Below are 12,608 nucleotides of genomic sequence, written 5' to 3'. Positions count from 1 at the left end.
GAAAGGATATTGCTTTCTGAAGATGACTGCTCTTCAGTTCCTGTAGCATAAATTGTAAACTGCTTCCTTAAATTCTTTTCCTTGGAAAGTGAGAAAAGCGCAGTTGTCTGCATGTCATTCACTGAAGGTCACTAGTGTGTTGATGACTGTAATAGCTGAGTTGTGGGTTTTTTTTGGTGACCTTGCACAAGTCCTTAGAATAGGGAAAGTTAAGGTAATTAAGATTTTAGTCTTTACAGTGTGCTCATTAAACACAATTGATCTTAATGTTACATTGTGCTCATTCTCCCTGATGAGCAGAAAGGCTTTTATTTAGAACAATGCAAATGCTACTTTAGTGAGCACCCCAGGTGTCCATAGGGTGGCTTGCTCTGACCGAGGATGCTTTGCAGGTAGCAGAGAGGGGTAATGTCACAGAATATTCTGAGTTGCTTGCTATTTTGTTAGTAAGAGTCAAGGAAAGCCTAACATCTATTTCATCATGAAAGAAGGAAAGAAGCATTTTCTGGCCCTGGGTAAATGTGCACTCTTTGGGAGAAAAAGAAAATTCTTAGTATGTCATTTAGTCTGCAGACTGGTAATGGGTAATTTGTTTGTTTTCTGATGCTGTTAGCAACTTCAGGCTATGCAGCTGTTACACGTTCATGTAAAGAGGACAGAAAGAGAACCTGCTAGCCTGTTCTCTTTCTGTCCTCTTTCTGTCTCCCTTGTGCACACTCACACAAATTTGTGCCCCTTCCCCTCCCTCCTGGAGAAGCGCCGATCAGGATATCCTCTGGGAACAGCAGCACCATTTCCCAGTTGGAGCTGCGTTCATTTAAGCTCCCTGATCTCAATGCCATGTGACTGGAAACGCAAGGAGCAGATTGCCATCCGGTGCACTCTCTCCAACCCCTCAGATAGCAAAAAAAAAAAAAAGAAAAAAAAAAAGAAAAAAAAAGAGGGGGTGGGAGTGAGGAGGGGAGGTTCCCTTGCTTTTTTTGTAGCGCTGTTAATTCCTGCTGGAGCTTGTTTGCCGCAAGCTCGGTTCATGGCAGTAACAGAGGCAGCGGAGCCTGTTCGGTAGCTCAGTGCTCTCAATGAGGTCAAGCTGCATCAAAGGGAAGCCTCCTGTGGAAGCATCTCCTGTAAGTTCTGATACTGCTTTTTCCCTGCTACCTCCAAATAAATCATAGCCTGTATGACTCTGCCGGGCTTCAGTGCTTTATCCCTCCCCGACTAATAATTTTGTGTGAGGTTGTCAGGTTTTATGTTAATTGGACTTGTCAGTGAGGCGTCAGTTGGGTAATAATACTGTGCTTTTTGGGAGAAAGGGGCTTATCTTCTCTCCTTTTATTTTCCAAGGGAGTGGGAAGAAGAAAGTGTGGTTTTGTCCTTTTGAAAAGCTCCAAGCTGTTGAGGTTACAGCTCACCAGATTCTGTTTTATGTAATCTACATATTCTACTTTCTAAATAAAGCAATTGTAAAGTGTATTGCAGATGTCATTGGGTTTCACCAAAGAGCTGTTATTCTAGGAATAGCTACCTAAACATTTAAGTAATTAAAAAAAAAAAAATAGAGAAAGTACTTTATCCAGATCTTGGAAACCTCTGTAGTAACTTAATTTCAAAGAAACTCCCCTTACACAAGCTGCAGTTCATCGGAGGGGTCTCTAATGTGATCATTCAGAAATATTCCCTTGAAACCTAATTCTGGATATTAGCTGGTTTTAGTGAAACTTTTCAGTTGCGTAGGCTTCCACACTGAGATGAAAAATTTCTTGTTTTATGTAATGAGCTAGCTGTTCCTGCAGAAATGCAATTTAGCATGAAAGAATGCTAACTTTTACAGAGAGTGTTGTCTCATTTACAGCATGGAATCTTTGGGCAATAATGACATGCTGGGCTGTAATTTTTCATCTACATAACCCAGTTTTTTTTCCCCTTGAAGTACAAAAAGCTTACTTGAATACATATCTGGAAGGCTTGCAGAGTGGTTTCAATGGCTTGAACAAAGTAACTACCACCTGTTTGGATTATTGTTAGTTATACATTGTAAACCCTGAGGAAAAATAAAATATCACAAGCCATTATCCCTTCTGCTGTAAAGTTCCTCTTGAAGGGACTGGCATGGTGCCTGTCTATTGATATTCAGCTTGTATTTTTGGAAACTCAGCAGCACGGGCGTTGTGCTGTAAGGTGATGAGGTTTTGAAATAGTTATAAAGAGTTATGGCACTGGTCTACTTCCCAAAATCTAATGTCTTTGTGTTTTTTCAGAGGTGTGTTCTTTAATTATAGCTGTCTTTTTATCTTCTTTAGTTAATGTCTTGACTTTCTTAGATATCTAACTTTGAAATTGGATAGAGAAAGGAAAAAACCTGTGAAATCAGATCATGCAGCATCTATGTACGACGAATATTTGCTGGGGAGATTTATGAAGCAAACTTGAAGACTCATTTTCAACTGCATGTTTCTATTTAATGAAAAGATGACTTGTTACTTAAATATGAGATTTATCTGACATGACTGCAGTATAAATCTGAAAAGAGAATGTGTAAATTAGCATCTCATACTTAGTACTCTCATTCTGAGGGAAGGATCAAAAATGCTTCATGAACCCATCACTGGATTTTTTTATTTAATTTTACTTTGTATCTTTTGTTGGCTTTGACAGAGGCTGTCTTCAGTTCCATCAAGACAGCTCCATTTTTAAACATATATAGTGGTGGAAAATACCCATTCTGTATCTTTTTGTCCAGATGGTGACGCTTCTTTTCATTTCAGCATTCAGCTTCTGAGTTGATCCTAGTTGAAGATGAAATGACAGATACTGAAGATAACGAAGAGGAGGATTTAGGAGTCATGGATGATCAACGCAGTGTAATTCTCCATCTCATCTCTCAGCTCAAACTTGGCATGGACCTTACCAGGGTATGAACGCTGTATCTCTTTTATATTTGTTCACTGTTGTTTTTATTTCTCATCCTTCTGTGTGTTTATGTGCATAGCCAGTTATTGTGAGTGTGTTTTGCCCCTGTGGACAGTGAAGTTTTCCATTTTATAAAAATGTGGTCCCAGAGAGCTGTGGAGTGCTGTCTCTTGCTAGGCAGGCTTTCACATGAAGTGGCCACATCAGATATTTTAGAGAGGGAGGGGGAGGGAAGGAAAAAAAAAAGAAGAAGAAAAAAAATCCTTCAGAACTCTTGCTTATTTTTTTGCAAGTCTTTCAGAGAGTTACTTTCAGAGTAACCATATGTTGTGTATGGAACCCACAAGTATGTCAGGGTGCACTGGGGGTTGGAGGAACAATAATGGCAATTGTATGGATGAAGGATATACATGTTCACATAACTGCTTTGTGGATTCCATTTAATTGCAAATCAGCTTCAAAGAAACCCATGATGGTCAAGAAAGTACAGTCTTCAGTGTATCAGTTCTTGTCAATGTTGAGCAGCTCACCAGTTTAACCTTCTGTGCATTCTTCTGGTCCTAGAACCAGTATTGTCACAAGCTTGTCCATACTGATACAAGCAAAGAAATTACAGTGTCTGAGAAATTTTCCTTCAAGTCCTTGGAGTTTTGGAAATGAGGTAGATGTTAAGGTAGCAAGAAGTGCTTCTTTTTGAATAGTCTTGTATTCCAGTGAAACCTTCTCATGGGGCTTAATAAATAATCAAGGAGATTTTTGTAAATATATGGAATATCCTTTCCTTGCACACAGGTTTTCTACTTGAAAGTCCCCCAAATAAAACTCCTTTTGTCCACTTTTCACAAATATGAGCTCATTCTGACACTCTCCACAAGTAATACAAAGTTTGGAAGGACCAGAGAATTTCTCTGGCACATGAGGTAGTCTTGCAGGAAGTTATTTTCATGGGAATTTTGATATTCTGAAGAGTTCGTCTGCTTTTCTTTCTTTAACATTTTAATCAAAAACTATAATTTTTTTACAAAATAAAGTTTTCTCAGTGTAGTTTTTCCTGCTTCCTCTGGAACAATTGTCAGTGTTTTAAAATAATTACAATATTAAGACTGAGCAATTCTGTGTTCTGTTGCTGACTAGCTGCACAGAAATGAATGTTTTATTCTAAATAAAATGAAAGTTTCATAATTTCGTTTTGAATAATTTATACCTCTCACTTTTTAATATGTCTGGGGTTATATACAGTTCATTTTTGGTTTTGTTTTTCTTACATTCTTACTTTTTCTTAGCTCTTCCTCTTTTCTCTCTTGTTTTTCGAAGGCTGTCTTGAGTCCATAATGTTCAAACTAGGCTAAGATTTCTTATCCGTGGTTCTTGTGTCTTGAAAACATTTTGTCTTTGTCTAAAGACATGGTTTTTCTTTCCTGATTTTCACCATCATCTTCTTGTCATGGCAGAGTAGGCAAAACCCAAAGACACACAGTTAATGTAAGTAAGAGAAATTCCTGTAAATAAGAGAAAATTATGAAGGCAAATACATATATGATGACCCGTTTCTTATATAGTGTTCTTAGAGCACAGTTTTTATAGATAATGATAAATGTTGAAATGAGAAGAGCTACAGGCATATGGCAGAGTTAGATCTATTTGTAGTCTGTGTGATGCATGGATACACATATGATAAGTATTAATGAGACATGCCACATGTGCACATCACTTTTCATGTGCCCATTTTGAGGATTAAAAAAAAAATACAGGACAGCTGGCTGCTTTTTTTATCAACTTTGCTTACTGACATGAGGCCCTTAGGGCCACTGACATGTGACAGTAAAGCTGGGTTTGTTGGCTGCACTTCTTTCCATTTTTCATTATTGTTCTAAAAGTCAGATTTCAGAGCACTTTGATGCTCATCACCTTCTGCTGGAAGTGGTTGTGGCACAGTTGTTGCTGATATCAGAGAAAATGTTTCCATTTTCCTGTGCCTTCTTCCCTAGGGCTGTGTCTTTGGTTCATTCTGAGAGCTGTGGATTGCTGCCTGATACTCACAGGGACAAACAGCTTTTTCTGAGCCCTTGGTGGTTTGGGGTTCTGGATGCATGAGCATTACCTTCACATTCCATATCACAGGAAACAGCATCTTATCCTTATGTTAGCCATGGCCTTGCCTGTGCTGACAGCAGTTTCCCACAGTGAAGACAGCCACGTTAATGTTGTGGAGGTGCTTCACTTCTGGAATGTGTTATACTGTTTTGCCTTTAGTGAGGAGTTAAGGAGTAAAAACTGCTGTGAAGGAGAACACCTGCAGTGAAGTATCAAATCTGTGTGGGGATTTGCTAGAATGGTCTGAACTTCATGGTGGCCAAATAGACTCCAACAGCTGCTGGAGAGAGTTGGGTGGAGAGCAGTTCACAGCAGCAGAATGTGGTGCACATCTGATGCTTCAGACTGGGATAGGACTTTCAGCCTCATTTAAAACTAGAATTGCTGGGGAAAAAGACTAGTTTCTAAATTGTTTGTTCTTCAGACTTTTAAAAAATGAGAAATGGGACCAAAACCCACTGCCATCTTTGTTGGCAAATGGCATCTAATGGATTGCAGTTAATGCTAACAGCTCGTACAGATGGGTGATCACTCCCCTGCATTCCCTTACCTTCCTTTACACAATTAATATGTGCTAAAAATAAAGGGCTGCCGTTCTTTGTAAAAGAGCTGCCAGTAATTCTGCAGAATGTCAGCCTGTTGTAAATTAACATTGTGGTGTGTTCATGATGTCATAAGTTTTTACTTTGCTTGCCAATATTCTTTTACCTTGCAATTTTAAAATGTAAGTGGCATGGAAATAGCTTGTTTTATTCCCACAATGGCACAGATGACAGTGAAAAGAAAGCTTTTACACCTCTAAGAGAAGGATATCTTAGCATGAGGTACCTTGGCTGGATTTCTGAAGGAATTAGGGAATGATGCTGACATACATGTTTTTCCTCACAGTAAATAACAGTGGGGATAAATATCTCTATTCTTAAGACATTGTGCTCATTTGTCTCAGTTGCATTCAGATCTAATTAAGTGAATTCAAACCTAGGAGTTTATAATCAAGTTTTCAACCAGTATTGTCTTTTTAACCTCAATGAAAATGGAAAAAGCCCCTTAAACGGCTTTCTTTTCATCTGAAGCCTGAGAGAGAGTAAGAATAGATTGTTCTAACATTTTAGAATGAGGTGAGGTGATTTTTTTCCTTCAGACTTCAGCAACTTGGTATTTCTTCCAGAGTGTTTCTTTTGTCCAAATGATTGTCATGCTGGCATTTTCTCAGAGGAAAAAAATTAGTCAGTTTTGACTTCTTCTGCAATTAAAAAAATAAATTCATAGTCCTGTCCAAAGCCAGTATAAAGAACATAGGTCCTAAGTGTATTTTTCTGGACAGTTCATTCTGTCTGGCTGCAGAGGAGTTGGAAACCTCATTTCTTTAAAAGCTGGAGTGCTAGCACAAGTGCCCAACAGCCTGGTGTTGGCAAGAAGAATGCTGTACACTTGCAAATTTATTTATTTCTATTTTTCTTATTTCTGCAGAAATCAAAATAGGGCCAATTAAAAAAAAATTATTGGTGTGATTTTTTTTTTTTTTTTTGCTGTGTTAGTGTGTGGTGGTGTTGCATATTGAGACTTTGAGGCTATGAGATTATTTGATAAAAGGCAATGCTTTGTAGGCATATTTTGTAATACTGCAGTTATGTAAGCTTTAAAAGTAAAATATTTTTATTTCATAGTTCTGCCTCCTTGTGTGGAAACAATTCAGTTTTTCAGTGGATCCGTTCCTGCCACAATTGAGGATTTAATTTCCTGCTTAGTTAGGCTTTTAAAGCAAGATCATTTGAGCTGGAGTTCAGGCCTGACTCAGATTTAAAATTGATTCTTGAAACTCAATAGTTAGAGTCAGTGATTCATCACATCTCACCTGGTGGCAGTGCTGCTGTAGCTGTGTTGAGCAGAGCACCCATCTGGGACTTCAGGGAGGAGATACCAAGACTCTGTGACCACGACAGTGGGATGAAACCATGGCAGTCTTAGTGTTGTACCATAAAATCTGCATCATCGGAAGGATGGTCTGCAGTTTTCCTCTCCTCTGTTTGTGCTAATAAAGGTCACTGTCTTTAGAGAGAGGCTCTTGGACATAGTGAGATGCAGAGTGCTGTTTATTCAAATGAGTTTGCCCTTTCAAGTCTCTGCAGTGAACTCACAAAGGCACGACTTCTGTTTCTAGACAGAAAATATGGGAGATTTTTTTGTATGTTTTACTGTCACTTTCCCATCTTGTAACCTCATCTTTTAGTGTATAATTTATATTAAAATGAGATCCTGAATTGAGGATTTCAACTGCTGAATTGCGTTTTCCTAAAGATTATATTGGATAATGAATAATGGTCAGAATGAGAATGCTGCAAATAAGATGGAATTGTTTAAAGAGCTAAAAGTAAAAAAAAAAAAACTCTACTGGCTTTCTGCTTTGCCTTCAAAGTTTTGGATTTCATTTTGAAAACCAATCTCCTCAACCTGCCTCTGTCACACCACCAGGACTGTAGGTTGTCATTAGCACTCAGTTTGCCACACATAGTGTAAAATTAAAGTCCTCCATCATTCAGGGCCTCAATAGGTTGGTAGCAGAAATCATATGGTATCCTCAAGGCTTAGAGAGTAGAGTTAGAGGAATATTACAGATGGAACTTTTCTTGATTTATATCTAAACTTGTAAAAATTATTAGCCTATAAAGGGCTGTATGTGTGTAAATATAAAATACAGAAGGAGAGAGCCAATAAGCAGATAAGTTACCAGACACAGCAGTTCTCTCTTTTTGCAGAGAAGTGCTGTGACTTGCTGTGTAGCTGTAAAGATTCTGTTCAAGCCGCTGTGACTGGAATTCTTGTTCCTGTTTACAAGTTCTCTTTGAGAAGGGCTGAATGATTAATAAAAGTTTGAAAGCTTCTATTTCATTATCCATGGGATCCAAAAGGGCTGATCTGTGCTTTGGTCCCATTAGAATAGCAAGCTGGGCCAGCAGGGGGAAAGCAAATGTGTTTGTGACAAAGAGTGGCTCCCTGCCTGCTGTAAATAACCCTTGCTTTTGGGAAAGGGAAAAAGTAAAAATTTAAAATGAAAATGCAGTGAAAATTTAAAGAGGAAAGTAGAAGAGTTGCTGTAATAGAAGACGGCAGGTTTGCATCTGGCATCATTGAGCCACTTGGATTCACATAAGATAAATTTGTGTGTGCCAGAAATTCCTTTTGGTCATGTGAGAGCAACCCGTGAGCTCCCCTGCGACAGACCTGCACAAAGTGGGGAGCATGGGGGCAAAGAAGGGAGAGAAATAAATTATGTCCCTTAGCCCTTGTTTGCCTTGCAGTACCCTCCAGGATCCTTCAGTGGAAAATTCCAACAAAATGTTACTGTGAAGTGAGTGACCTTGGCAACATCTGCGTTGCTGGAGAAGGCCCTTGGGAGTGTATCCAAGTCACCTGGGGCTGGCTCCCTCCGGGGCAGACTGCCTAGTGCTCAGCCCCCAGGATTTTTTCTGGGCCCATGGGAGCCTCTCTATTCCCATGACATGAATGTAGTGGTTTGTGCAGTTTTTGTTCCAACTTGTTTGAAATAAAGCAAAGCCAGGCAGGTGCCCACCACAGTGACATGGTACCATCTGAAACTGAGGGGGTGTGCCATGGGCTTGGGGGAGACAGAAGATCTTAGGGATGGCAGGGGATTTGGCTTGGGAATTGTGGGGGGACATGGCATATGACAACACTCTAGGGCAGATGGGGACTGCTTTCTTACCTACAGCCTCTTGGGAAGGCTCCTTGGGAGTTTTATACTTGGAAATAAACTTGATATTTGGTTGTGGTTGAATATCCTTGGGTTGGTTTGTTAGAGGCTGGAAGGGACCTAATCCTTGTAGAGTGGGTAGTCAGGGGCCCAGGAGTGAAATATAGGACAGGGATGTTTGACAGAAGGAATGGATTCACCCCTTACAGTCTCCACCACTTAGAGGTTGGTGATGGGTACGTTCATATAAAATACTCATCCTCTGGTGGTTTGGGAGGGTGTGCCCCTCCCATTTTGGAGAGTTATGATTAGTTTGGTTTGTTGACATTTGGTGTACATCAGTTTATATCAAAGTATGCTTTTGTGTCCTGTAAACAAAGAAAACAATGGCTGGTTTGTTAACTGAGAGGAGAGGAAAAGGTAGATTTCCATGTGCATGGAACAGCCCATCCCTGTTGTGTGAGCTGCTTGTGAAAGTCATGATGATCTCAGGAAGCAGCCTGCATGGGTATCAAGGCCACTGCTTTTTCCCTCACTCAATATTTACACTGCAAAGAATATTAAATTGTTGTGGCATGGGAGGGAAATATGCTATCCCAAAATTTGGCAGGGTCAAATTACAGCTGTCCTAACTGTTCCCTCTCCCCCTTTCCCCTCAGTGGTGTGATCACAGGGAAATCATATATGCCTTTGTCTGCTTTACATACAGGTAGTGCTTCCAACATTTATTTTGGAGAAAAGATCCCTGCTGGAGATGTATGCAAATTTCATGGCCCATCCAGACCTGTTTTTGTCAATTGCAGCTGGAGCCACTCCCGAGGAAAGGATTATCTGCTTTGTGGAGTATTATCTCACAGCTTTTCACGAAGGCCGAAAGGGAGCAGTTGCCAAGAAGCCCTATAACCCTATAATTGGTGAAACCTTTCACTGCTCGTGGGATGTGCCTAGAGATAAAGTGAAAGCATTCAGAACTAATGGTGCCTCCACGGTTTCTAAGGACTCAGCCAAGGAGCTTGGCCAGGACCAGTCCTCGTGCTACAAGCTGAGGTTTGTAGCTGAACAAGTGTCTCATCATCCGCCAGTATCTTGCTTTTACTGTGAGTGCAAAGAGAAGAAAATGTGTGTGAACGCTCACGTATGGACCAAAAGCAAGTTCATGGGCATGTCAATAGGTGTTTCTATGGTAGGTGAAGGTAAGAAATGTGCTTTTATTCTGCTTTTTTTTAGCTAATATTTCTGGGTGTCAACAGAAATCCAAATGTTTTCCTACTTGGTCTCCCTCTGACCTTTCATTTGAACCTTATGACTGTTTGCTTTTGTGAAGTTTGGAATTAAAACTGTAGGATTCATATGACCTTTTGCTGTCCAGACAGAATGTGAAATGCACATTGCATATATAAATGTGTGCTTATATTGATGAGACTGGTAATTTATGTGCCCAGACTTCAGAAATAATTAAGTCATAATAGCAAATGACAAATTATGGCATATTCTGTGAGATCATTTTTGATCACTTTCAAAGTAATATGGGATTTGGTGTTCGTTATTGGAACAAAGCAGTGAGAAGAAACACATTTTTGCATAAACCTGACATTTGTTTTTCATAGTTTCTGCACAGAATCATGATTTCTGTAGTGTTTGAAAGTTAGTGTATTTTCATAAACTTTCTAGAAAGTCACATAGTAGAGGTGTGAATCCTGATTTTCCATATCATACACATGCAGTCTGCATTGTGATAAATCACTGCCCAACTTGTGTTCAGAAATAAAGGGAGTCTTAGATCCTTAATGGATGACCTGAACTGATGCACACACTTGTACCAGTGTTGTCACTGACTGTTAATGCATTGAGATAAGTGTGTTTCTAAGCAACTTAGTCCCTTTGGCCATTTGAGGGTAAGATGCTATGTATGGATTTTAGTGTTTTGTCTTAAATAGTTTTTGGACTGTAGTCTCAGAAGTATGAAGACAACTTGCTTCTTTTTGTCACCATTAAGTTAAATACTATGGTAATAAAGGCAGTAGAAAAGTGGAGTAGGAAATGCAGTGGTTTGGCTTTGCTTTTTAATAGCAACGAAATAACTATGGTGAAAAAATACAGGTGTATTCTACTATTTCCACTATCTAAAACTAAAGACCAGTGAAAAGGACTACAGTTGCTCCTTCCCTGATGGCAATTTATTCCCTTTTTTAATAGAAGAGGCATGAAACCTCCTTACTACTGGTTTTGATACGCTTGTGATAAAGTTGGTGTTAGCATTTGTGTTTCCTTCTTCCTGTGGCATAGGTATTTTGCTTTGAATACGGAGTTAAGGAAGTTGGGAAGGGAGTGTCAGAATGGAAATTGGTCTGTCTGTCTGTCCCCTGCCTGTACTACTGCCAGCCTGAGTCACTGGCTTAACATTCTGCATTTTTCTGGTACATGTTCGTTTCTAGTACTGTTTTGCTGAGTGAAGGGAACTATTTAATGGAAATAAAATTAAATACAAAGTCACTTATTATTATGTAGGAGTAGGGAAATTTCTTTCTCTTGCTGCTAGCGCACACAGTTCCCTGGAGTTGAGGGTGTCTACTGTGGGGATTATTTAAGACTTCAAAGTCCTGATGTGTCCCAGTTTTGAGAGAGAAAGGGTCTAAGAATTAACTGCTTACTCACTCACCCCAAGGACTGTTTCATGTGTGCTTGTGAGAATCAGTTTCTCCCTGTGCTCTTTCTTTTTTTCATGATCCTGGAGACGTCCCAGGAGTGGAGGTGGGCTTTGGGGAACATCTGCAGTAGCAAACTCTCTTATTCCAAGGTTTGCTGCTGTCTCTGTGATGTGCATGCTGGGAGGAAGTCTGGGTTCACCAGTTCATAGTTACTATTCATCTGCTTGTTCATGTAAGCAGTGCAAGAGCAGGGACATTCACAGTGACAGCATTTCTGGGAAGTGATGGAGACACTTCAGTGCAGCCCAAGCATTTCTGTTGCATGTTGAGGACTGGCAATGGGCAGCTATAAGTTGTACCACTGAGGCCTTTCTGTTATCTGAAAACAGCAAGCCTAAGCCTGGCAGCCTCAGTTTAAAATGCCAGCTGTGCAGTGCAGTTCCTTCATTTGAAACTGCACTTTCTTAAACTTTTTTTGTTTGTTTATTTTAGGTCCAGGGAAGTCTTCCTGATTAAGTTGGTGTGTGGATTTGTCAAGCTGTGCAAAAGTTAGAATCTACTGCAGATGCTTCTTTCTTATGTGTTGTATAAGTATAAATTCTGTAGTAGATTGAGGTCAGTGTGAGTACCAGGGAATAGATTGCTGAACTGACAAAAAGGAGCTGTTGGACTAAATGTGTGGAAAACCTAAGCCTGTGTTTTTGTTCCTAGTAATGCAGGGCCTAATACTTTTAATAATGTGAAATATAATTTGAAAATTTTTTCCTTGTGTTTAGGGACATATTAAGAGATGCAGCATTTCATATGGGGTGAGTTAGTCTGGCAAAGTTAGTGAGTTGGGCTGTGGAGAGGTGCTGATAGTCAGAAGGCACATGAAGCTACTTAAGGTAGGTAGAAACTAAAGGTAGCTCTTTGGAGAGAACTGCGCACACCAAGGTTGGCTGGTAAAGTTGTAGAATCTTATTTTAATATTTTAAAAGCACATTGAGTTTATAGGGAATGAAATATTCTGCTTTTGATGAGATCCTACTTTTGATGAGAGACAAAGTAACATCTCATGGATCCTCAGAATCTCTGGGTTTTGATTGTTGTGGGGTTTTTTTGCTACTGTGCATTGGAATACCAAACTAATCATGTGCTATTGTTGGGATTTTGTCTTGTCTCTTACTCCTTTTTTTTTCCTAAATTCCCCCTCATTATGAACATTCAGCACTTTTTTTTGCCTGTTGCTGGAGTTAAATTAC

General features: G+C 39.6%; 1 protein-coding gene across 2 annotated transcripts in view; it reads left to right on the top strand.

Moving 5' to 3' along the window:
- OSBPL10 (oxysterol binding protein like 10) overlaps nt 1-12,608 on the top strand; it is a 117,362-nt gene that overhangs the window by 88,047 nt on the left and 16,707 nt on the right. For both annotated transcript variants that reach the window (XM_074539093.1, XM_074539086.1), the window contains 2 exons: nt 2,766-2,912; nt 9,426-9,909. In XM_074539093.1, the coding sequence (XP_074395194.1) occupies nt 2,766-2,912; nt 9,426-9,909 (631 nt within the window). The remainder of the gene's footprint in view (nt 1-2,765; nt 2,913-9,425; nt 9,910-12,608) is intronic.

Source organism: Zonotrichia albicollis, chromosome 1 (assembly GCF_047830755.1).
Source record: "Zonotrichia albicollis isolate bZonAlb1 chromosome 1, bZonAlb1.hap1, whole genome shotgun sequence".
NCBI classification, from domain to species: Eukaryota; Metazoa; Chordata; class Aves; order Passeriformes; family Passerellidae; genus Zonotrichia; species Zonotrichia albicollis.
The sequence above is the reverse complement of the archived record's forward strand: the minus strand, read 5'-3'. Positions and strand labels throughout refer to the sequence as shown.